This window comes from Mytilus galloprovincialis, chromosome 7 (assembly GCF_965363235.1).
Source record: "Mytilus galloprovincialis chromosome 7, xbMytGall1.hap1.1, whole genome shotgun sequence".
Taxonomy (NCBI): Eukaryota; Metazoa; Mollusca; class Bivalvia; order Mytilida; family Mytilidae; genus Mytilus; species Mytilus galloprovincialis.
In genome coordinates, this window is record NC_134844.1 from 25,554,141 (window position 1) to 25,581,612 (window position 27,472).

Here is a 27,472-nt window from a genome sequence, read left to right on the forward strand (position 1 = left end):
AATTGCTCAATAGTGAAGAAACTTTTACAAATGTCTTCCTTAAACATGTTAAAGAAAACAAATTTCAACTGCTATTTCAGCACAGCCTTTACTATCACAGATTTTTGCCGCCACTTATTTACATATAAATGATATACATAGTGTGACTTTGAATATACCCTGTTTATATCTAACATGCATGCAGAAAAAGAAATTATCAAATATATATTTTTACAATCCTATCTTGGAGGACTGAAATAATATTTTGGACTTTTCTCCATTAATTATTTGGAAAAATCTGTCTAGCATTTTTCTCCATTCTAAGTTTAAAGTAAAGGTTTGGAAACATTAATAGTAAATTTAATTCTGCAATTAAAAGTAATGAGCATGATGAAGTAACCATCACCAAATTCAAAACAATTTATTATTTTATCTGTATGAATACCCAGCACAAGTGAGAGAAATCATTTTTATAAGGGGATAATACTCTGAATATTCATTCCAGTCTAAAATTGTAAAAAAAACACATGACATTCAAGAAAGAAGGTAAACAGTTATATATATTGAAATTATTTCTATAATCTTGAGGTATCTCACTTTCAATTGCCAAGTCTAAATGTTGTATAAATCATAAAAAATATTATAATATCAAGTCATATACATGTATAATATCTTGAAAAAAATATCACAACTATAATTTGAAACTAATTGCCTACAAAAAATTTTAAAACCATTTAAAGTTCAAATTTTAGAATGGATAATTGGGACTGTGAAGTAATTTAGTAACAAAAATTGAATTCATATTTTCAGGCTACCTGTATTTTTACCATTTTTCATATTTTGCTTTTTAACCTCCTATTTTAACATATCTGTTACAAATTTGTTTTTAGTTTACATCTAAGATTCTGATAGTAATTTGTACATTTTATTTCTATGTTCTGTTAATAATACTGGAGTAAGAATTTTTTCTGTGTCATCTATGCGTCTTTGAAAACGTTCATGATCAAGTGCATTTTCTCGCCACTGGCCTTTTCTTGCTGCCTGATATGCATGTGCCCATGTAATCATGTGGTGTACTTTAGCAATCTTTGCATCCTCTGGAAAGTGTACCTGGAATATATATAAACACCATAAATATACATTATACATATTAATAATTATATAAATACATAAAATTGAAGCAAAATTAATTTGTAAATTTTGGTTAACACCAACTTATCAGTCTTTTAATTGCTAACATCATAAACATAAGGAGATGTCACATGATTTCACCAAAGACAAAAGGTTTAAGATGTATGAAATTATATTTAGTACTTTACATGCTATAGCCGACTATGCAGAATAGGCTAAGTCAGGGTTCTCGCTAAGGATTTTTGAAGGCGAGTCCAGGGACTCCTCATTTTTAGGTATGTTTGATGAGTCCAACAGCAAGAAGAAAATATTTTATTGCAATATAAAGTAATATTTTAGTCTCCATTTCCTAACAGAGCAATGAAATCAAATCAAATTCAGATCACTTTTAAACTTTTGCTTTAAAATGATTATATTTGTGTTTAACTGTGTTCAGTTTATACAAAATATTTCAATCTTGATGCATCTGTGGACTCACCAGTTTTGAAAATGGTGAGTCCAGGACTCATGGACTCGTATTAGTGAGAACCCTGGGCTTAAAGCCATTGCTCATTGTTGAAGGTGACCTATTGTTGTTAATTTCTATGTCATTTGGTCTCTTGTGAAAACTCGTTTCATTGGCAATTATACATTTGTATTACATCTTTTTATAAATATAGGGTATGTTAAGGGACATACAGTCCTAAGGATAAATTGTGTGAAATATATATATTAAAAAAAAATTAAAAAAAAATAAAATTGGGGAGTGTTTCTTTACCAACCAGTTTTTTATTAGTGGTGACTGTTTTTTACATGGATTGATGTAACCTAACTAAGTGTTGTTAGGTTTTTTTTTAACTATAAGTATTCATAATATTCACTTCTTATTATGTACATGTAAATTGTCATTCCAACAATATCTAACATGCATGATTGTACATGTATCTAGAAATATATATACCTTTTTGTCCTTTTTCTTAGATTTTTTTGTATCCTCAATCTTGGCTGTTGAAGGATGTCTTCTAATTTGAACTTCCCACGCATGGTTTACGTCTTTTAAATTTTTGGAATGTTCATCTGTTTCTGGTTGTTTCACAGAGCAAATAACATTCAAATTTAAAGGCATGCTAAATGCAGAGTCAAGAAAATCTGAATCTAAACAGTTTCCATCAATTTGATCATCATCATCATCATCTTCATCATCTGACCAATCGCTGAAGTCTTCATCATCTTCAAAAGTCATAAAAAAAGAATGTGAAGGTTGATTTTGTGATTCACTAGTGTTACTGTCTGGACTAAAACCTAACATGAAAGCAACGGCTGGATTTTGGCACTTTTGGAAAGAATCGTCTGATTGACTTGTCTCCTCTGTAGCATCTTCCTTTTTAGCTTTGGATCTACGTCGCCTTTTAGCTGAGGGTCTACATTTTTTATTTTCTTTCCTTATATAAAGTATAAAAGATTTATCTTCTAATGTATTTTCTTCACTGTTTTTATCTGTTTCACTACTTATGCTACTAGGAGATTGTTGAGAGTTGGTTGCATTAATTTGAATTTGAAACTGTGAAGATTTTCCATCTAAATTCCTGAAACTGAAGCTCTTGCAATTGTCATTCATTTCATTGCCTCCAATTTTGTCAATATTGGACTTCCCTTCACCCGTTATATTTTTGCCACTTTGCTCTACTTCCACAACTTCATAATTTGAGGAATCAGGTACAACCTGAGTCTTCAGTTCATCACATTCATCATCTGTACATAAATCTAACCAACTGTTTACAACTTCTCCACTGTTGTCAGGTATTTCACAACTGTCTTCACTATCTTTTTTTTGTTGTTCCAATGGGTTGCTTTTTACCCTTTCTTTAGGATTCTCTGAAAGTGTTTTTTTGCTGCCATTTTTCAGTTCACATTTTTCTTCATCACAACGCTTTGGATTTGATTGCACTCTTTCTGTATCTAGACTAGAAGCAGCATTTGAAACCGACTCTATATTATTAGTTTTTACATCATTTAAAATTCTGTCTTTATCACAGTTTTTTCTGGAAGGATTATTGGAATGCTTTGTCTGATTTACACTACCTGTAGCACCACCAGATTTGCAAGAAATCTTTGCTAAATAGTTTTGCTTAAATTTATTTTGATAGCACTGATTCCAATTACAATAAGTCATTTTTGGAATGTATGATCTTTCCGATGTTGTATTCAATGGCGCTGTTATGCCAATCGTTGAAGCCACTACCGCAGGATGGAACATTGCCATTGGTTTGTTGTTCCACATATTGTTCTGGGATGTGAGCGGACAATAAGATTTTCCTTTTGATTCAGTCATTATTGGTTTAGAATCGTCTATAATTGTTTTGTTTACAATATCCTTCAATATTTTACATGAATTATAGCTGTTCTCATGATCAGCAGTCAAATTATTTCTGTACCCACCTAAGTTCCTATACTTTCTATTAAACATGTTCCTGAGATCAACTCCTTTACTATTGAATGATTGTTTATTATTACCACTCTTCCTGGAACTATGGTCAATCATAGTTTCAATGGACGAACTTTCTGACGAAATTTCACCCGTACTGTCGAGTCTCATGAAGGGTACCCGTGTTACGTGATTAGGGTCAATTCGTTTCCCATATGGCATAATTTTAAATGAAACTACTTATCCAGCGGCTTCTCTTGAAATCTTTGTTGAATAATGGTTACAACCGTCTGACAAAGGATTGTTGGCAAAGTAATACTCTTGTAAAGAACTGTCAATAACTTTTCTTACAATTTCTGGTGTGCTGTGATCAAAATTACGACTTCCTCCGCAAAATATCCAGCCAGATTGTTCTTGGTTATCAGAAACACAATTCACACTATTGTATTGTTTATATATATTCCAAATACTGTTTTCAACTGTTCCATACATTTTGAACTATTTAATTATTATCTTCTTTGTGTGTTGCTTTAAAAATGATCTGTGTAACGGTAAACATGTTGTCTTATATTTTTCGACATGGATAATTCCCGGAAGTTCGAGAATTTCCACAGTCCGGTTCGTTCGCATAATATAGTTCTCCGATTTGCATGAAATTAAATTTCCATATATCAATTAACAAACAAACTACAAATTTAAAATGTGATTAAAATCATTTCAAATATTTCTAGTTACATTTTTTTTTGTAGCAAGAATTAAAAAAATATTCCAAAAGAGCAAATTTTCCCAAAGCGTAATAATTTATTATTTATTTTTAGATTCATAAAATGTGACGGTCAGTGCTTTATTGCATCAGCTTTCGCTTAAGAAGGGAAGATGCCCGTTAATCGTAATATTTTGAACGAGTATAATTAAAATGCACATTGTGTTGTTGAATAAACGACTGGATTGACATACAATGCCTAAACAAATTCGATAATTAAGGGATTCCGATCTTTCTTTGTGCTATAATTAGACTGGTAGTAAATGGGGACGATTGACGCACTATGAATTGACGTCATAAGCACATGCTTACTTTCTGACTAATAAAATGTATTCTATAATTAGAAACAGGTATTCCGAAGCGAGGATAAAATTTTGACTAGGTACTACCCAAAGAACTTTAAAAGAGTTATATTTTGTTATTTTTTAAATCATTAAAAAAGATATCTGCACGCAAGATAATAGAATAGAACAGAATAGTGTATTCACTAAATTTGCAAAATCACCCAAGGTCTGTGTAGGTCCGTACGTGTAACACTTATCAATTCAAAATTTCAAGTTAAAGTTTCAGTCAAATTTTAGATTTTTGGATTTTTGATCAAACTGCGTTTTTAAATATCAAATTTCCATTTTTTTCCTTCAAATTTTAGAGTTATTGACTCCGTTTAAAAATAAATTATAGTTCAGATATTAACGCAAACTTACATAATACTAAACTGAAAATCTAAACTTAACGTACAGTTTTGCTAATTTTGAAATTGAAATTTTTATTCGGTTTCGATATTTGAATAAAACATAGGGGAGGATGACTAAAAAGCGGATACCAGTTTCAAGAGCGAAACGGACAAGAACAGAATAGAATAGAATATTTCTATTCGCCAAATTCGGGCCCAGGAGGGCATATATATATAGCATCCCATATAACAATACTTTGTTGCCAATGTTGGGCCAACGTTGGTGATTGATTGGCACAGTTGGTAAATAGTTGTCGTTGGCAGGACAACAAGAGACCTACCGTTGGCCCAACAAAACTCAGCCAACAGTTATTTTGACACCATTGGCCCATTGTTGGCCCAATAACTTTCCACCAACTGTCATTTTGGTGTTGTTGGCCAAATGTTGCCCCAACATTTTCTTACTAACTGTTATTTAAGTGGTTTTTCCAAACGATATTCGACTTCCGTTATCCATTGGTTCAGTGTTAGATCTTCTGACTGAAACTGACTTTATTTGAATGATCCTTAGGTTATCTAGAGAATATAGATTGTGTTTGAAGAGCATTGCATGAGGACTTAGTAAAAAATCAAATAATAAAGTCTTACCGAATAGGACTATGTTAAACCGTCTGTGCCAAGAGCTAGAAAATTCTTAGTATTTTGAATAATTCAAAAGTTTTTAAAACAGTATTTATGAAAAAAATATCATTGATATTCCATGACAATATTGACATATAAGCCAACATTATGCCAACAATATGCCAACGTATTAAGTACTTATCTCTCCGTTTTATACCACAGATTTTTTTTTTTTTTTTTTAAATATTATCCCAAAGTGCGAACCAAAAAATGTGGTCTTCATTTTCTTTATCTAATATTTTCAAATCTGTGTAGTCATTATCAGTGATATTGCTGTTTTTTTTCAAAACTACCTATACCCTTTTTTATTGGAAAAATATGCGTCATGAGCAAAATGACGTTGGACCAACAATGTTGCCAACAGAATGCCAACGTTGGCCCAACACATGTTTGTTATCTGGGATACAAACAATATTAGTATAAACAAGAACATATGCAATACATATATAAACAATAGATATGTAACAAAAAAACGAAAATAATACTACAGGAATCACACACAACAAAATAATAGCAATATAATAAACACTTCAATTACAAAACCAAATCAAAACGAAAACAATATTTTTCTGAAAAACTAAATATATTATGAAACAAGTGCATGGCTAACGTGTTTGATCTACAAGACGAACATGAGATATAACGGATTCTTTAAGTCGAAAAATAAGTTTGACCCTATTATGACACATCTTGATTCTCTAAATAAATGAACAAGAAGCAGAAACTATTTGTCAACTTTGTGATTACTGCTCTTAATGTGGTTATACATAGTATTGGGCTGTATATTTGACTCTCCAAGGGGCTTCAATAATGGTACATTTTCAGGTGTGGGTCCAGGAATTTGAAACGGTGGACGCCCTAATTGGTATAAATAACGGCCATAATTAGGACAGCCATTTTTTTTTACGTCAATGTATTCTGAAATTTATGTTTGAATAGAATGCACAGCTATTTGAATAATGTCAATAAGTCGTAATTTAAACCTAAACAACAAATTGGAACAGTTGTTTGATGTTTAACAATAATATTTAGTACCTAAATGTATGTTTTGAATTGGTAACACCATTGACACGATTCTATCAAATGATGACCTAAAAATGTTAAAAATGAAGGAATTCTTCGTTTTTCCCATTGCATGATGCACATTTCTGAATATCGTTGCTACCATACTATAGAACACAGGGACACATTTAAATGTTTTAAAACAATGACATCATTTTTCAAAATATTACCTCGTCGAAATTTGCGCTTTTTTATAATGACCCATAACGTCTTTACAATAAATCCATTGAATGTTGGATGTGAACTGACTGCCGCAGTGATTTAGTCTTGGATGCATGATTTTTGTCGAGCCTGCGACTTTTGTTGAAGAAAGCTCGACATAGGGATAGTGATCCAGCGGCGGGGGCGACGTCGTAAACAAACTATTTAAAAGCTTTATATTTTAGAAGGTGGAAGACCTGGATACTTCGTATACTTTGTATATAGATGCCTTATGTTACGAAGTTTCCGTCTCTCACATTTTTTATGGTTCAGTGACTACTTGAAAAAAAGTTAAGACTTCATTTTGGTGTTTCATTGGTCAATGTGAAGTTTTAATGGTTAAGTTTGTTTCTTAGATACTATAAGCAATAGGTCAACTATATTTAATGCATAAAGATTGATTGTAAGGTGAAGATGTCTGCCTGACATTGTTCATCTGACCTTGAACTTATTTTCATAGTTCATTGGTCAATATATAGTTTTCTTGGTTAAGTCTGTATCTTAGAAACTATAAGCAATAGGTCAGCTATATTAAGTATATTGAAATATTATAAGGTGTATATGTATTTCTGGTTTGGTTAATTTGACCGTAACTTCATTTTCTTGGATCATGTTAAGTTTATGTGATAGTTGTAGTGAAGCTTTATATTTAGCACTATCGGGGCGCCAAATGGGACTCTTGTGCATGGCTTTGTACATTTTTGTCTTACAAAACTATGTTTTATGAGAACTTCATTTTTTTTCATATAAACTTGTTTGCATACAAAATTGACTTTTGAAACAAAAATGAATTTTGTGACACAAAATTCACTTTTGTGTTAAATTTTCACTTCTGTTTAACAAAACTCAATTTTGTCTACCCAAAAATAAACAAAAAATTGAATTTTGTGACAAAATCTCAGACTTGTAATTAGTTCACAGAATCCAAACTAAACTAATTTGCATACAAAATTGACTTTTGTCGCCCAATTTTCAAATTAGGTAACAAAAGTAAAGTCTGTGTTACAAAAAAATGAATTTTGTCATGACAAAACTAATTTTTGTCCACCGAAAGATAATTTTGTATGACAAAATTTAAATTTGTAGTATGTTACAAATTTTGTTAAACTGAACTCATTTTTGTTGAACAAAACTCACTTTTGTCCGTACAAAATTGAATATCGAGTACAAAACCACAAGAGTCCCATTCGGCGCCCCGTACTATCAACATAATATCAACGGTTTGTAAAGAAGGCGAGACATTTCAGCGCGTGCACTCTTGTTTTTCAATTAGTTGTTAGTGGTTTTGAACTAGCTGTCAGTAACTGCGAGTACTCTCAGATCAGTACTTAGTGTCTTTTTGTTGTTGGGTTAGCAAGTACACGTCCACGTCCACAGGCTTTGTTTTTGTTATATGTATTTCTGTTTGTATCCATCTGATGAGTTAAGATTTTTTTTCAGCTGATTTTTATAGTTCGTTCTTATGTTGTACTGATACACCACTGTCCCATGTTAGGGAATGGGATCCCGCTAACATGTTTAACCCCGCCACTATCTGCATGTATGTGCCTGTCCCAAGTCAGGAGCCTGTAATTCAGTGGTTGTCGTTTGTTGCTGTCTTACACATTTGGTTTTCGTTCATTTTATTTGTATGTGTATTAATTTGGCCGTTAGATTTCTCGTTTGCATTTGTGATTTAAGAGCTTTTTATAGCTGATAATTGCTCATTGTTGAAGGCCGTACGATGACCTATATAGCTGTCAATTTCTCAAGTTGTCATTTGGTCTCTTGTGGAAAGTTATCTCATTGGCAATCATACCCTATCTCTTTTTTATATCTTTGTTTAGTTTTGTTCTTTGTTCTTCGTACCAGTTTGTTGAGTTAAGCAATTTCCAACATATTTTTTACAGTTGATATGTTGCGCCACTGTCCCAGTTTAAAGGGAGTGTTGACACTCACAAATAAATAATAAAATTGAGAATGGAAATTGGGAATGTGTCAAAGAGACAACAACCCGATCATAGAGCAGACAACATCATAAGGTCACCAACAGGTCTTCAATGTAGTGAGAAACTCCCGCAACCTGCGGTGTCTTCAGCTGACCCCTAAGCAAATATGTATACTAGTTAGACTTTGAAGTGATAATGGACGTCATACTAAACTCCGAACAAATAAATAAAACTCCTGCCACATTATAAAATATGTGAACCTGTATGTGCATGTTCCAAGACAAGAATCTGCAGTTTAGTGATAATTGACAATTTGTTGGTTGGCTTCTGTAATTTTTTATTTCATTTCGTATATTTTAAAGATTATCATTTTGTATGGGTTTTGCTAGTTGTAGAAGACCGCACATTCGATGCCCTATAATTATTTACACTTACGTCATTTGGACTCTGGTGGAAAGTAACTGCTGTCCCATTGACAATCATACCACATCTTCTCACTTTTATATTTCTTAAGACCATGATTTGATATTGATAATTTGTTGGCTCTTCGCGATTCTTTAAAGGTTTATATAAAAAAAAAAAAATCATTGATACGAAAATATTGCAGTCAACAACGTACTCCATCACTTTCTTGTATGTGTATTTTTCCTATATATATTATAAAATAATTATGCAAAGTACTAAAATGGAGCTATCAATTCAAAATTTAATGTAATAAATCACCAAACATAATTTATTAAAGGGACATTAGCTGTCAAATTCATGTTCATCGATTTGACTCAAGATCTCATATTTGATTTATAAAATACTAAAACGTATATCTAAATCATAAAAGTTTAAAATAAACAATATACAATGTATGCGCTCGATAATATGTATCAGCATTTTGCAAATGTTTGTTTTGGAAGAAATATAAAAGTTAAAAGAAAAGTTTTTGAAATTTGCATGCAAAATAAAGTATATCATAAAACATTGCACGAGTAAGAATATCAATCACATCAGATGATAGTAACAAAAAAAACCTAAACAAAGCAAGTAGTCAAACAAAACAAAAAATAAAAGTCCACAGAACAAAAACACTATATACATGCACTGAATTGGCATGAGCTGTTATTTGGATCCCATTTATGTACTATTTGTTTAATTGGTCAAAAGATGTTTTCGTGCGACAATACTATATAAGGCAGCTCATTCCAGACGTGTAGCATCATCGAATCAAACCTGGTAGTCATGACTCTCGGGAGTACTGTTGTTTCTTGTGAACTAAAATTATACTTATGAATTTAAATATCAATTAAATCATGAAAATAACTTGGAAATTATCAATGAATTATTTCAAATGTTTCTGTTGCAATAGCTCTATATTCTTCTTATTTATAAAGTAGAAATATCTGATTTTTTTCTAGCAGTTTTTCGTATAAACTATCCTAATCTTCCTAGATGAATATAAGAGCTCTTTCTTATTTTTTTTTCAAATTTCAAAACATTTTTTTCGTTACTGTCGTGCCAAATTACTGGACCATATCTGAATTCGGTAGAATTAATTAATAATATGCTGTTAAACTACCTAGCCTTTGTAAATATTTGACCATTCGTTTTAATTATCTTGTTGCCTTTTTACATTTTTTCAGATATATTATTGCCATATATAGTAAATTCCCAATCTATAGTTGCTCTAAAAAGTTTGAAACAGTTTCTTAACGACAATTTGTTTCCGGTTGAGTGGATGTCAAACTATGTTTATTTCGGGGTTTTCACCCATTCGCTGTATAACCTACATGAGGTGAAATACGAGATCCAGAACGGGTTTGTAGTAGAGGAAACATAAGAAGATGTAAAGACTACCGACAGTTAATGTTCAAATGGCGAGAAATAAAAGATTTGACCAAAATTCAGGCGGTGACTTGTTACTGTAACATTTTCCTTTGACCTAAGTGGCGAAAAATTGAAGTTTCAGTCTACTTGTAATTTCTTGACTTTTGACCTACTGACTTGAATATATAAGACCTCTTACTTCCAAGTGCCACACTAAAGCTAAGTGTTTGGTGATTACTGAAGGTTAAACATATGGTTCAAAAGACCAAAACAAAATATCTGCGCCTATTCTACTATTTGGTACTGCAACGTCAGCCTTGAACTTTAAATGATACCAACACCAAAAGAGGGGGGGGGGTTCTTACCAAGGAGCGTTTCCGAATTTAATTATACCATTCGGTGGTTTCGTGAAAGCGTGTTCGCACCAAGCGTGAGGGGTCATGGGTTTGAATCTCGGTTGGATCAAACCAAAGACTTTAAAATTTGTCTTTACTGCTTCTCTGCGAAGCACACGACATTAAGGAGCAAGAGCAAAGACTGGTGCACAATTTGTCCTGGTATGGTGACATGTCTTCATCCGGACTGTTACCTTGTCAACAAGCAAGTCCTTCTCAGTTTGTCGGTCTCGTAATTATTAGAGTAATAATTAGTTGCCTTAACATGTTCTTGTCCTGAAAATACATTTAATTTGGCGTTAGACGTTAAACACCATGTTTTCAGTCATTTACCACAATCACCATTACAATCAAATTTGGTAAAAGTGGAACGTATAAATTATAGTTACCGTGAACCACATATCTTTTTGTCAAAATTTTGGTCTGAATGTATCAATAACTGCTTGTACATTGACCTTTATCCAGTAAAATATAATTATTTTTCGTCGCCCCTTGGTGCAAGATGATGTTAAGTACAAATTTGCTAAATGGTGGACATAATTTATAAGTTTGTTAATTTTCAACATCTTAAGTGTTTACTAATATACAATTCAACCGAGTTATTTCTTTAGTCACTCATAATATAGCTCCCCGTTGTACGTCAGTGCCTCACATATACATGTAATCACGTGATTTGACACCTAAGGTGTACTTGATTATACAGGTGGACGTTACAGGATGGTAAGTTCATCATGCTTATGATGAAGTAATAAATGCGTGTAATATTTACAACTACAAATACCATAAAATCAAATTGTATATTTTGTAAATGGTCAATAAATGAGCAGAAATTATTTGTCAATACTTAATATGAATAATGGACATGTCAAGTCATCTTACACGACAAATTCATAGATGCCACTTCAACACGTAGCCTTAGCTCCCACTGAACAGCAAGCTATAATAAATTAAATGCCCCAAAATGACTATTTATCAAACAGTAGATTATTGGAAAATCCTAACAAAATCAGTCGAGTTTACCACTAGAATAATACTTTTAAAGGGATTTATAATGCACTGTCTTTAACGTAAATAAACACGCCCACCAAAACCATAATTATTCCACATGTAATGTTATCAAATATATAGATAATGGTTTTACACTAGTAATTTTTGGGGCCATTTATAGCTTGCTGTTCGGTGTGAGCCGAGGCCCCATGTTGAAGGCTGTATCTTGACCTATAATGGTTTACTTTTATAAACTGTTACTTGGATGGAGATTTGTCTCATTGGAACTCATACCATATCTTCCTATATCTATAGATACTCACAGAAATCACAACAGCAACTGCATGTAAAAATGTTGTTCATCTCCAGTAGAACTATGGAACGATTCTTATAGATTTGATAAAAGTTGTCATTCATGAAATAACATGATAAAGGATTATACTTTAAATTATAATTTTCTAAGATAATATAAGATGCATTACATTATACACCTATACACCAAATACCAAATGGCAATTTTTTTAATCTTGCATTTCAGCCCTTGTGGTCTATAAATGGACAACTGAACATTTTTCTATTATTTAATTTCAGCCCTTCGCAACTTTGATGTGTGTCCTGTTTGTCTTCTTCATCAAGTCACAGGTATGTAGAATACTGAACAAGCACGTTGAAAATCGCGTCGGATATAGCAGAATAAAAGGTTCCTATTTATATTACTTTATGACATACATGGTATTTGTTATTTGCTGCTGAACGTTAAGTAGAAATCAAATCATGTGACAATTCATCAATTTTAAATAATATCTTGATATTTTGAATTGTAGTTCTGACTTATTCCTATTGTTCAAGACAAAACCTTTATATATGTATCGGCAACAAATCTTCCTTATTGTTCAAAATTATCTTCTATTCATTGCAGATAGAAAGTCTACCCCAGGGCATTGTGGTCGATTGTAAGTTGATTTTATCAAATGTATTTACCTCTCACCTCCCTATTTTTTTCATGTCAAACCCATTTAGACAATCGTTTACATGTTAACCCCGTCTATACGAAATCGCTAAATGTTAAATTCAAATGTGTAGAGAATCGATTAAATGTCAAACCCATCTAAACACAATCGTCTCCATGTAAAACCCGAGTAAAATCAATCGCCTACAAGTCAAACCCAAGTATAAACAATCGTCTGCATGTCAAATCAAACTTGACAATCGTGAATATGTCAAATTGTCTAGAAAATCATCTACATGTCAAACCCGTTTAGAAAATCATCTACATGTCAAACCCGTTTAGAAATTCATCTACATGTCAAATCCGTCTAGAAAATCATCTACATGTCAAACCCGTTTAGAAAATCATCTACATGTCAAATCCGTCTAGAAAATCATTTACATGTCAAATCTGTTTAGAAAATCATCTACATGTGAAACCCGTTTAGACAATCGTCTACATGTCAAACCCGTCTATAGAAAATTTCTAAATGTCAAACCCTAGTATCATGAGTAGACAATCGCTTAAATGTCAGACCCGGCCGAGTATAGAAATCGTTACCAGGTTCAACCCACCATTTTCTACATAAGAAAATGCATGTACCACGTGAGGCATATGACAGTTGTTATCCATTCGTTTTGGTGTATCTGAGCTTTTGATTTTGCCTTTTGATTACTGACTTTCCGTTTTGAATTTCCCTCGGAGTTCGGTATTTTTGTTATTTTACTTTTTACATGTCAAACTCGAGTATACATAATTAATGATCGACTATACGTTAAATATCAAACAACCGTCTACATGTATTTATAACTCAAAAGATCTATCAGCGACAATCAATTTATCAATGAACAAACACATTTACTGATAACAACAATACAAAACTTTCAGAATTCAATGAATAAGATGGCATTAACTTTTAACCAACCTCTGTACAGGCTATGTTTGAAAGAACCTTTATGTTTTTGATGGAAGTTTATGCGCTATGATATGTCAAAATTTTCTAACATGATATTCAATTATTCCTATACAGTTAAACCTGTTTAAACCTAACCTCTTCGGGACTAAAAAAAATGTTCAGTATTGGCTATGTTCGGTTTTATCAGGTTCACAACGCATTAAAATTGACTGATATGACGGTGCTTAAGAACATGTTTGGTTTATACAGGTTTTCTGTTTATACAGGATTCGGTTTAGCCAGGTTTCACTGTAAATTTTGTTTATCTACTGGAAGTCAATATCGTGTTTCCAACTGTTTTCAAATATTAAGTTCCAGTTGCGTTTTCCAACTGTTTGAAAAGGGCAAATGAGAAAAATGACGGCCTGGTATACTAGAGTTAAACAAATATATTTGAGAAAGTATCAAAAACTCTGCTTTCTGGAAAATGGGAAATTGTATAACTTTGAAACCGAAAAACAATTGAGAATAAAGAAGATACCGTATGTACTTCTTCGCTTTTTTTAAAAACGTTAAAACCTCGCTTGTAGTATCTGTTTTGCACTAAACCAGCTTTATTTAAAGAGGATCGATGCTCTGTGTCTAAACAACAAGCTTTGTAAAATACTATGATAAATTGCTAGTATATAGAGATAAATAACGGAACTAAAGATATAAACCATTGGAATTTTTTAGGAAATGATTCTGTCTAGATTTTCCATACAGTAAATATTGGCTTCTCAGTTTTCTGTCAAAAACAAGGAATAAATAACAAACATTTTATTAGATTTTCAAAACAGTTTTGTTGAAAGCTTTATCAATTAAAATCATGAAAGGATAAGTGGGGAATAGCGGGCAATTTTTTTTATGACACCACATGTGGATAAACCGAGAGGATTCCGGATGTCAGAAATTTTTTGAAAAAACAAGACCCTCCTAACGTTTGTCAAGTTTTTAAAAAAATCATTTCATAAAATTGAGAATGGAAATGGGGAATGTGCGAAAGAGACAACAACCCGACCATAGAAAAAAACAACAGCAGAAGGTCACCAACAGGTCTTCAATGTAGCGAGAAATTCCCGCACCCGGAGGCGTCCTTCAAACTGGCCCCTAAACAAATATATACTAGTTCAGTGATAATGAACGCCATACTAATTTCGAAATTGTACACAAGAAACTAAAATTAAAATAATACAAGACTAACAAAGGCCAGAGGCTCCCGACTGAATAGGTCAAAAGTCATGAAAGTTAAACAAATCTGGAAAAAAATAAAATTATACCATGTGGTCACCAGTTGCAAGCTACACATCTGATGATACAATTTTTGTTCGCAGTTTTGCATCAAATAGGTTGCAATTCGGTGGTATACCCTTTTAAGGTTGAAAGCTGTTTTTTTTTAATAGTTGGGAGTCTGGTTTGTATATAAAAAATTCACAATATCGTTTATTTTAGTGGTAAAGTTCCTTAATAATGCAAATTTTTAAACAAACTGAGGGATATAAAATTGAGAATGGAAATGGGGAATATGTCAAAGAGACAACAACCAAACCATAGAACAGACAACAGCAGAAGGTCACCAACAGGTCTTCAATAGAAAATTTAAAAGTCATTAGACTTACACAATGTCCTACACGCACTTTTTCTTTTTTTAAGACTTGAAATACATTTATTGGAACTCACCTGAATATAATGTACCTTGTATAACCCAGGGTAGTATACACAATGGGCCCTGTGTTTACAATGATCCATCGTCCAGGGATAAACAATGGACTCTATTATAAAAAAAATCTATTTTTTATTTTTTGCACATAAGTTATACACGCACTTGACAACCAAAAAGGAAAGGACTTTCATTGCTGTTCTTTCTACAAGTCACAGTGAAAAGCTCACACATCATTTTAGTTGACAAAATTTATAAGACAATATTGTGTATTCATCTGAATCTGAAATAATCTAAAACCTACTATAGTGCCTAACAAGATTTTGTGAGGTAGACGAAATTGACTTTAAAACGATCGTATTGACTTTTGATGTGCAGAAATAGGCAGATCGGACATATTTTGACTTTAGTTACTTACTTCTTAAGTTTGGGATTAATTGTAATCAATATATTCCAATGAGACTGAAAATGTTTTTTTTTTATTATGATAAATAATAATTTTACCTGCCGTAGTCGTGCGTAAAATATATTTCGGTATTTCTCTTACGAAAATGAGTTGTTTAATGGAACAAAACGTATTATTTGTAAACTTTCTCTTTCCTCTTCACAATAGGCTTTTAGAAAATAACCTTTCAACTGTATATTCCGAAAATTTTGTGAAAATCGAATAAGTGGCAATTCTTACCTTTCATACCTTAACTTTCATTGATAAAACATAATATTGACTCGTCCAGTGTCCAGTTTGAAGGTCATTTTAGTTACCGTACAAATTCATGCACGTTCTATTTAATCAATAGTCATGTATGAAAAGCATAAACAAGTTTGAAGGTAAACTAATAACAACTTAATCCAATCAAATCGCCTACGATTCAATAACAATGACCAGTCCATATCATAAAAATGTATAGGGGTAAACTGGGTAGGGAGAAAATGTCAGATATATTAAGTTCATTATTTTGCAATAACGAGTAAAAATTTGTTAACCAATAGATTTGTTATAATTTCATAAACATGTCGTTATGTATAGGTATAGTTTTTGGATCTTTCATTAGCGTATTTAAGGCTGTAGAAAGTTTGGCCTTCAAAAGTCAACATAATCATTGACTTTATAAAGAAAATTCGCCTTTTTAAAACATTGAATGTTTCACAAATAATACGTGACAACAAAGCAAAATCATTTCTTAAAACACTGCAAAAAAAATAATTCTGATTGATGCAGTGGTATTGTCATAAATTGCACTGGAGTGAACAGTGGTACATCAAACGTCGAATTCCCTCACACAATGTTATCACACACTATATACTTATACGATACGTCTTTTTCTTTTTTGTCTGTCCAAAACCCTTTTTTGAAAATTGTAGGACCAATTTTATCCATAAACCATTCTAACTTGGTGAAAAGGGGCCACTACAGTGCAATATTGAAGGTTGTCTCCACTTGCTTTTATTTCACCTTGTCCTTTTTTTTTATCAGAGACATATAGTATGTATTATATATGTCTCTGCTTTTGTCAACTTAACATGACGAGCGTATAATTTTTACAAGTTTTTTTATTAAATTTTATTTTTCGTTACCCATCGTCTTTACTCCATAATAAATGATTGTGTAGTTATGAAGAAAATATATAACATTTCCTGCATAATCTAATTGCAGTTGATATAGAGTGCGGAGAAAGCACAAATGATACAGCTAACATTACCTTTCTAACCGACGTGGATTACATTACACCTGTCGCCTTATGTAATGGGACGGAAGTAATACTGACCCCTATCGATGATTTTAGATCCACAATCAATGCCAGCTACCCAGGAGGATCAGATGTCGGATGTATATTTTTGGTAAATTGTTTACTACAGAGTGATCTTTAGGGATGTGGGCATACAAAAGGCTCTGTAAATTTATTTGAATATGCTCCTTACTTAAAAGATCATGTGTGCTTTTATCGTCGTTGCAAGTTCGTCATTCATCAGTTTCTTCCAAAATTAACTTCTAAAGAAACACACTGACACGGAAAGAAGAATTATTTGACGTGCTTCTTCAGTGACACATATATAGTAGCAATACGCAGATACAATTGCAACATCTTAAACATGCTAAATGCCGCTAGGTTGACGGAGAATTTGCTAATCTTATATCTGTATCTGTTACCCTAAAACTGAGTCGACTTGGTTTTTATGTAAACGTAAATAGAATAAAATTAGCAATGCATTGGGCATGTTCAAAAACTGCTATACCGATTAACTATTTTGAAGGGGTTATGCCCCTTGGAAATATTAATTATATAGAAAATAAAATTTTATTGATTATGCCTTCATTATTTGTAGAGTGTTATGAAATTTATATCATAAGTGCATACCAGTAATGCTTTCACATGTTCGAAAATAAGTGATAATTTTTAAAAGAGTTATGCCCCTGAGATACCAATTTATATATGTAGATAATTGCATTTTTAAGCACACTCACATCTACATTACTTGTAAGATTGTTATGGGATCTAGATCAGAAGTATAAATCAGCCATGTCTTGTGCGAGTTCAAAAATCACCGTTGGCTATTATTTTGACAGGAGTTTTGTCTTTTTGAAATGTAATTTAATGTAATTTTTATATTGCATTGCATGCAAACCCACACCTCAATTTCTATTATTACAGAAGTTTATATTTGCTCATTGAAAATAAAGATATATTTAAAATAACAATGTTAGCCATCTCATGCCTACATTTCTTGTAAGACATTTATTAAAAGTAAAAACATGTTTTTTTAAGTTATTGAATTTCAGCAGATCAATATGTGCAACGCGAGGGACGTGGAAAGCTGTTCTTTTATATGGGTGTAAATGGCTGGAAAAATAAAACACAGCTGAAAACAACCCTGACATGGTTATTAAATCGATGCAATAATTTTCTTCTTGTACATACAATAGTAACCGCACTATTTTTTTTTATTAGAGAACTTACGGACCTGGAATAGATGTCTATAGCGTGAACATTGAAGTTGCTCACAACGTAAATGGTACTCTCATACAAAATGCTGACGATGTATATTCTTTAACATGTTCGTTTGGAGATGAAATAGATGGACATGCTGATGCAAGGAAAATCGATGACAGGTATCATACTTCTAAACATTTTCTCCAGAAAAAAATATAATTAATGACTAATCTAAACAAAAACAAAAACAGAAACTACTCTCTTCGGTCATCAATACTGTTTCATAAAAGTATTCCTCCGATCATCTACGAAGTTAAGGTTTATGAGCCCTTCTCAGGTAACCATGTGAATTGCAAAATTTTCAAACTGCAATAGTATCAAAACAGCAACGATAATGAATAACAGAGATGGGCCATTTTGTACATATATCAAGGGAAAATTTCGTGCAAAGCATTATTATGTATTGTTTTGTTACATTTAACAGAAAAGGGCGATAATGTGGCAAAAAAAACCAAGATTTTTTGTAGATAATCCAGACTTTACTACAAAGATCTGTATGGCCCCGCAACGAAGTTGTCGGTGCCATATAGTTTAACCCCTGTCCGAAATTCCGTAATTCCGTCATTCCGCAACAAACCATTATCCGGAGTTTTTTTTTCTAAACACCTTCAGATATTGGGCTGATTTTTTGTATGTGAGTTAACCATGATGAGTTAAAGATCAAGTTTAAGTTTCGTTCCGCTCTGCTAATTTTGGCCGAAATTACGGGCTTTGGATTTTGATAAATTGTTGAAAATCACAGTTATAAGAACTTTTTTTCTAAACGCCTTATCGCCGCGATATAACCTTTTTGTGCTAATGCGGCGTATAGCAACCAACAATCAATCAATCTAAACGCCTTCAGATATTGGGCTGATTTTTGATTTGTGAGTTTACCATGATGAGTTACAGATCAAGTTTAAGTTTCGATTTTTCAACTTTTTGAGACGGGACCATTCGTGTCGCTTTGACACATCTAGTTGTTATAAAATTTCAAACATATAGATTACTCACTTGTTTTTCTATGATGTGCTAGCATTATTGTTTACAAAAGTGTTTAACAACATTTGAATTCCCAAAAAACTTGTGCTGAATCCCTTTTAAGTCGAGCGCACCCTAGAAGGTGTACATGATTTGGTCCATATTTATATTTGTTTTAACCAATATTTTAAGTTTATAAACTTGTTTTAAGGAAATTCTTACTAGCACGGCATGCACTTATCCTCTATCTATCAATCACCGAATTGTCAAAATTGAGAGAACAAGGGGAAATGCTGTGGATTTTCTATAAAATTTCCATATGTTTAACATTGAATCAACACAAGTGCACACAATCCTTACAATCAATTTTCTCGACAAATTTCAACTTGCCCTGACTACAAAACATTGTTCACACAAGTAGAAATTCAAAACCAATACAATGTACCTATGATATAAAGTTCATACAAACTTCTTTTTCAGTCACTTTCCTCCTAAAGCTTTAACTGATATAAAATCTAGAAACATTACTACTAATCTGACGCTTGATGTCGTCGACTACGGTGGAGTTTCATTAACAGGGAAATTGATACCACTCGGAAAAAATATCCGACTAAAAGCTGAAATATTAGGTCAGTGTATAACATATTTATAATCACTTTAACAATCGGCAATCTGCGGGTGGATAAACTCGTTTATCGGCAATCTGAGGGTGAATAAACTCGTATATAGGCAATCTACGGGTGAATAAACTCGTTTATCGGCAATCTGCGGGATAATAAGCTCAACAATTGACAATCTGCGGGTGAATAAGCTCAACAATCGACAATCTGCGGGTGAATAAGCTTGTTAATCGCCAATCTGTGGGTAAATAAGCTCAATAATTGGCAATCTGCGGGTGAATAAGCTCGTTAATCGCCAATCTGCGTGTGAATTAGCTCGACAATCCGTCATCTGCGTGTGAATTAGCTGCTCGACAATCGACAATCTGTTGGTGAATAAGATCGTTAATCGGCAATCTGCGGGTGAATAAGCTTAATAATCTGCAATCTGCGGGTGAATAAGCTCAATAATCGGCAATCTGCGGGTGAATGAGCTTGACAATCGGCAATCTGTGGGTGAATAAGCTCGTTTATCGGCAATCTGCGAGTCAATAAGCTCGACAACTGGCAATCTGCGGGTGAATAAGCTCAACAGTCGGCAATTTGCGGGTGAAAAAGCTCATTTATCGACAATTTTTGGATGAACAAGCTCGACAAGCGGCAATCTGTTGGTGAATAAGCTCGTTAATCGGCAATATGCGGATGAATAAGCTCTTTTATAGACAATTGACCATCTGTGGGTGAATGAGTTCGACAAGCGGCAATCTGTTGGTGAATAAGCTCGTTAATCGGCAATATGCGGATGAATAAGCTCTTTTATAGACAATTGACCATCTGTGGGTGAATGAGCTCGACAATCGGCAATCTGTGGGTGAATAAGCTCGATAATCGGCAATCTGCGGGTGAATAAGCTCGGAAATCTGCAATCTGCGGGTGAATAAGCTCATTAATCGGCAATATGCGGATGATTAAGCTCGTGAATAAGCTCGTTACTCGGCAATCTGCGGGTGAATAAGTTCCTTCCTTTCTATTCGTTAGAAGTAGGAACGATACCCTAGGCGTATTGAGATGATTGTTAGTTTGAGTGAGACAAGAAAGTCAAATGACTAAAAATCGCCTTATATATAGATTGATCCAGATCATGTTCTTTATCATTCTTGCTTTGTATACATTTGGGTCGATGGTATGTAATACAGACGGCGAATCGAATCTTGTTAACTTATGTATTTAGTTTATCATTGTCATTTAGCCATATGAGCCTTATTAGGAGTTTGTTTTCTATCAACCCCAAAACACAAGTGCTAACTTACGTTTGAACACATTTTGTTTAGCTTGAATAGAAGAAAAAGATGCTACGTTTTTTATCTTGTGTAATAAAAAACGGACAGAAAATTACACCGAGGCAATACCATCGATGAGATGGCGACCTTAAAATTGGAAATTTTGATCCATAGGTTTTCGTGTTGGAAATTTTGTTCATTATGTAGGGAATCATTGAAGCATGACTAGCGGACCCCCTCTTATGGTAATCAGAGACCCCTCCCCATTATAAAAAGTTCTGGATCCGCCTCTGAGATCAGTAGAATGTACGTGCTATACGATCTATGTTTTCGTACTTAAATCCTAAAATAACACTCTGGTTTGATTTTTGATTTCAGCTACAAGTAACGAGACTTCCTTTAGAGCTTTCAGCTGCCAAGCTATATCATACGATGGAATTGAGACATTCGACATTTTAATAGGCGGGTGAGTTAAATCTTACGAATGCATTTGACCTTTATGGAAAAAATCAGTACAAAATAGTTAAATAAACAATTTGATAACAATATAGTTCTCTGATTTCGTTATACTCTAATCTATATATACATATGTACGACCACGCGATTTGACATGGCTCAGAAGTTTAACCAGATTGACAAACAAATGAATTAAAGGTACACCACCACCAAAAATATCCCCTATAACATGATGATTTAAAAATTACACGATGTTGAAATACGAATATGGGACAACATGACAACCGTACTGAACAAAAAAAAAAAAAAAAAACGCCATCAAGTATAAGCCATCTAGAGGGGTTTTTGCCATAGACAAAAGTTTGTTTATACAAGATCATCCAATACCCATTTGACAATTCTATATTACCAGAGTCTAGAACTATGAATGTGCGGGTTTAACTAGCTAGCACATTATTTTATAAAACTTTATAGCGTGTAACCGTTACAGAATGTAGATGTCCAGTGACAATCATGGTATGCACATTGTGAACTGATTACAATTGTAGATGCGGCGATGGGCTTATTTTCAAGAAAACTCATGGTTTTACAACAACAGGAACTGTTACTTTCAGTCCATTTTTTAAAGCTTTTAGAATGCGAGGAAATCCGTATATAAAATTCCAGTGTCAGTTTACTGCTTGTCAGAAAGGTGGTGGATGTAATGGGGTTTGTAGACTTAATTAACCAATGGGACACTGATTTTTATGTTATAATTAAAATTTGAATGCAAATTTAGAATGAATGCAATCTGAATGATACTTTAGTCAATAAAACACGACGAATTTGTATATGGTTTATAATGATTACAGTAAATACCTCGCCTGAATGTGATCAAGTCTGTCAGACGAATTTGTATACGGTTTATAATGTTAACAGTAAATACCTTGCCTGAATGTGATCAAGTCTGTCAGACGAATTTGTATATGGTTTATAATGTTAACAGTAAATACCTCGCCTGAATGGGATCAAGACTGTCAGACGAATTTGTATATGGTTTATAATGTTAACAGTAAATACCTCGCCTGAATGTGATCAAGTCTGTCAGAGAAATCGAATTTGTATATGGTTTATAATGTTAACAGTAAATACATCGCCTGAATGTGATCAAGTCTGTCAGAGAAATCGAATTTGTATATGGTTTATAATGTTAACAGTAAATACCTTGCCTGAATGTGATCAAGTCTGTCAGACGAATTTGTATATGGTTTATAAAGTTAACAGTAAATACCTCGCCTGAATGTGATCAAGTCTGTCAGACGAATTTGTATATGGTTTATAATGTTAACAGTAAATACCTCGCCTGAATGTGATCAAGTCTGTCAGACGAAGTTTTATATGGTTTATAATGTTAACAGTAAATACCTCGCCTGAATGTGATCAAGTCTGTCAGACGAATTTGTATATGGTTTATAATGTTAACAGTAAATACCTCTCTTGAATGTGATCAAGTCTGTCAGAGAAATCGAATTTGTATATGGTTTATAATGTTAACAGTAAATACCTCGCCTGAATGTGATCAAGTCTGTCAGACGAATTTGTATATGGTTTATAATGTTAACAGTAAATACCTCGCCTGAATGTGATCAAGTCTGTCAGACGAATTTGTATATAGTTTATAATGTTAACAGTAAATACCTCGCCTGAATGTGATCAAGTCTGTCAGACAAATCTAAACACAAAGATAATTAAATCGTGAATATGTCATAGAGTCCATACAATCTACAGGCTCCTGATTTGATACAGACGCATACATAATGTTGCGGGGTTAAACATGTTTATGAGCGATCAACCCTCTCAAAAACAAACTGTAAAAAATTCAGTAGCAATTGGCTTGACCTAAAGGTACAAAAACGACATGATACAACGTAGGTCGAATCGATGAACACGAACAGCTAGCGCGTCTTTAAGCACTTGAAAGAAAGCTTAATATATTGCAATTATTATAACAACTAAACAGAAATGTTTTGGGTCAATGTTGTGCCTAGGTATTTTTCTATGAATCAAATTACAAATTCGAATACAAAATAAGAATAAAAAAACCAATGTAACTGCTTTTAATATTTTCTCTAAATAGTTATCTAATATACAAGAACAAACATATTTTTATTACACCTTCTTGGTTGTTTGAATATTGAAATAATGTTTGAGAATGTACAGTTTTTTCTTCTTTTATTTTTTACAGAGTACCTGCTATAAAGACGTTCAAAGATGATCGGTGAATGGGATTGAAAACAATAAAGTGTAATGAAAATTATTTTGTCTTAATATTAATCGTCCAGCTAGTCCACCGTTATACCATATGTATATTGAACCCGGGAATACGAAGCAAGGTATCAATGTATTATTTTGTTTAAAATATTTTTTATTGGGAGTAAGACTAACATACATAGGTCTTTTTTTTATAAATAGATGTTTTATGATTGCCGTTTACAATAATGCCCATTTCAATTCCAAAAAAAAATTATGTCGAAAATGTGTGTATCTGTTCGTATAACCAACTCCTGTACCTAAAAGCTTTCAACCCAGAGTTTTCAAACTGTCTATAAATTTGGAAAAGACAGAAAAATAGGAAATGGTTAACTGCAGATTTCCCTTTACATGACACGTTTCAGGAATAACCTTTATTACTAGAAAACACTGAAATCACAAAAATACTGAAATCCCAGGAAAATTAAAAACGGAAAGTTCCTAATCAAATGGCAAAATAAAAAATCTCAAACACATCAACCGAATGGATAACAACTGTCATATTCCTGACAAGCATTCTCTTACGTAGAAAATGGTGGATTAACCGGATTTTATAGCTAGCTCAACCTCTCGCATAAGTCGGCAGCTAAGCCCTTGCACTTGTATGACAGTTGCATCAAATATATTATATTGACAACGTTCATGAACAAATATTATACTCTGCTTGAGGGATTAACCATATGTCAAGGTTTAAACAGATGCTTTTCCCGAGGGGATACAGTCTTATGATCTGCTATAAAGGGTTGGGTTTGCCCTATCTAAAGGACTATCATCTTAGATACAAATATTAAAAGATTTTTTAGTGGAAGGGAATAAAACTAAATTCAAAATTAAAATCCATAATCTTTTCACTGAAAGTTTGTTGGCAAAACGTTTTTCTTACGTAATGTCAGACAGGTACTGGTTATCCATAGACATCAGTGCAACTTTTGTTAATGGTACCAACAACCCAGAAGTCATAAAATTAGACGTACCTGATTTCCTGTTCAACCAATTTTGAAAGTTTAGAGGAAAAAAATATAATAAGTATAAAATGTATGCGTGTGATGAATTAAAAATTCTATACCAAAACATAAAAAAACGTCTAAGCTTAACATTGCCGATTGAAGCACAACTTTTGCTTCAAGTAATTTTACGTAATCTATCAACACAATTTTAGAAATACTGTATCATTTAAACCCTGACTACTTGGCGTGTGGAAACGAGTGCCTCAAGTTCATTCCACGTTTTCTATATGAACTGTACTACACAGTCTCCAAGCTTCAATCCGTCCTCGAAAAGAACGTCTGGCGTCAGAAACGTTGGACTATTTTTGTTAATGTTTTAAAGCCATGTTTTACAATCGAACAAGTTCTAGGTAAATAATTCAGTTGTACTTCTTTGTAAAGTCAATCAAACATCCATCAGACATAATAATTCAAGAAAAACGTGACGATAAAGCTTACCTATTGTTAACATTCCATATCTATAGGCAATAACTTACCAACTGTCCAATTGCATGCAGTAGTTAACTTAGTGATGGAGAAGTGTATGTATATTTAAATTATTTTCAAAAGTTAGAAGTGGCAAATTTCAACAAATAATCATATGTGGATGTTAGTATTAGCTACTGGGAAAGTGATACCATCGAGGACCAAAAGTCCTTTTGCAGAGTTTCATAAGTCATTTGAGATTGTGACACGGTGATGACTGCAGTACCTCTATTTTGACAATTTTATCTGTTATGTCAATTTTGTTCATGCATCGTTGTAAATATAATGGAATTTGATGCGACTGTCATACAATAATGAGTTTAACGCTATACAACCAGGTTCAATCTACCCTTTTCTACATTTGGAAATGCCTGTACCTACGAATATGGGAGTTGTTCATTCGTTTGATGTGTTTTATCATTTGATTTTGCCATTTGATTAGGGACTTTCCGTTTTGAATTTTCCTCGGAGTTCAGTATTTTTGTAATTTTACTATTCAGAAGTATACATAAAGACAATAGAGTTCAGCTGATTTTCAAGAAATGAACGAGTTATTATATTTACATCAACCAAAAAATAATTATAACTTTACACAGAGATACTCTAGATGTTTAGATGATCCTTTTCCATTACAACGTCTACATGACAGTGCATATAAAGTATATAAATATGGGCATTTTGATAAATGTGTTATTACGAAGGACGAGGTTTCACAATACTTCCTTTATATGTGTTCAAAATCAAGCACAGTTATGGTTTACGAAATAAGGTTTGAAGCATCATCGGTCATAGTCAATGCCAAGTAAAAAGAATCGGTCAAAGCTTGGAAAATTATTGGAGAGAAAGCACCAACTTATATAGATAAAACAGTAGACTGAGAACATTAGTGAAAGGAGATCTTGTACGACTAGATCTCCAAGGACTATTAAACAGACCTGACGGAAAAAAGATAAGCCAATCTGCAAATTCAATTAAATAAACCAAGGTACAGTGAACTTGACGAACGGTTGGACGAGTCTAAGGAATCTGAAGATGATCGATAGCAATCGTCCTTGTGCCAGCTGGAGTAAATATTCCGGAAAATATATCAGGACAAGCTTTTGAGGGAAGAAACGACATTTAATGAAGAACAGTAAAAACTTTTGAAGCGTAACAGATGGCTTATAATAGACTTTAAAAACGGACCCTCTTTATTTTATAATACACGTGTTCTAACAAAGATGGATTTCGATTCAAAACCAAAGATATTAGTGCACGTTGAATCATCCTCTCGCTAATTTCTTTTTATGGAATACTGGTTCCGTTTGGGAACAGGCTTTTATCTAAAAGAACTTTTTGAAATGGACTAAATCTCAGAACTTATATTTAATGTTAAATAAAGTTAACGATGTTGTTTAGAATTTGGAATACTGATTCATATTAATAATTTATTTAATAAATTATAATTTATCTAGAAATTGACAATGAGGGTCGGTTGAAAACAAAACTTTACGACAAAAGAGATGATTTCAGCTTTCCAATTGTGAACTTTCCATTTCTAAGTAGCAACATTCCAGCAGCACCTGCATACGGGGTATATATCTCCCAATTGATACGATATTCCCGTGCTTGCATTTCCTATCATGATTTTCTTGATAGAGGGTTACTGCTCACAAGGAAGCTATTAAACCAAGAGTTCCAAATGGTGAAGTTGAAATCATCCCTTCGTAAATTTTACGGACTCCATCACGAGTTGGTTGACCGTTATGGAAGAACCGTTTCACAAATGATATCGGATATGTTCCTTACGTCGTAACTACAATCCACTTCCCTTTTATGAATGTGA

At 33.0% G+C, this 27,472-nt stretch overlaps 2 protein-coding genes across 3 annotated transcripts; one reads left to right on the top strand and one right to left on the bottom strand.

Annotated features, from left to right (window-relative positions):
• Nucleotides 1–303: 303 nt before the first annotated feature.
• LOC143082631 (uncharacterized) lies at nucleotides 304–4,274 on the bottom strand. Its single transcript, XM_076258416.1, has 2 exons — nucleotides 2,051–4,274; nucleotides 304–1,089 (listed from the first exon to the last, which is right to left on the bottom strand). Exons 1-2 carry the CDS (start codon nucleotides 3,734–3,736, stop codon nucleotides 877–879), a joined length of 1,899 nt encoding a protein of 632 aa, XP_076114531.1. The 5' UTR covers nucleotides 3,737–4,274; the 3' UTR covers nucleotides 304–876.
• Nucleotides 4,275–11,660: 7,386 nt separating this feature from the next.
• Nucleotides 11,661–24,182, top strand: LOC143082632 (vitelline envelope sperm lysin receptor-like). 2 transcript variants are annotated; one of them, XM_076258418.1, is made up of 9 exons: nucleotides 11,661–11,752; nucleotides 12,611–12,661; nucleotides 12,939–12,972; nucleotides 17,256–17,440; nucleotides 18,550–18,710; nucleotides 20,032–20,180; nucleotides 21,809–21,896; nucleotides 22,435–22,594; nucleotides 24,111–24,182. In XM_076258418.1, exons 1-9 carry the CDS (start codon nucleotides 11,750–11,752, stop codon nucleotides 24,138–24,140), a joined length of 861 nt encoding a protein of 286 aa, XP_076114533.1. In that variant the 5' UTR covers nucleotides 11,661–11,749; the 3' UTR covers nucleotides 24,141–24,182. The 2 variants fall into 2 exon arrangements, with proteins under 2 accessions (XP_076114533.1, XP_076114532.1); XM_076258417.1 differs by lacking the exon at nucleotides 11,661–11,752 and adding an exon at nucleotides 11,757–11,790.
• Nucleotides 24,183–27,472: the final 3,290 nt, after the last annotated feature.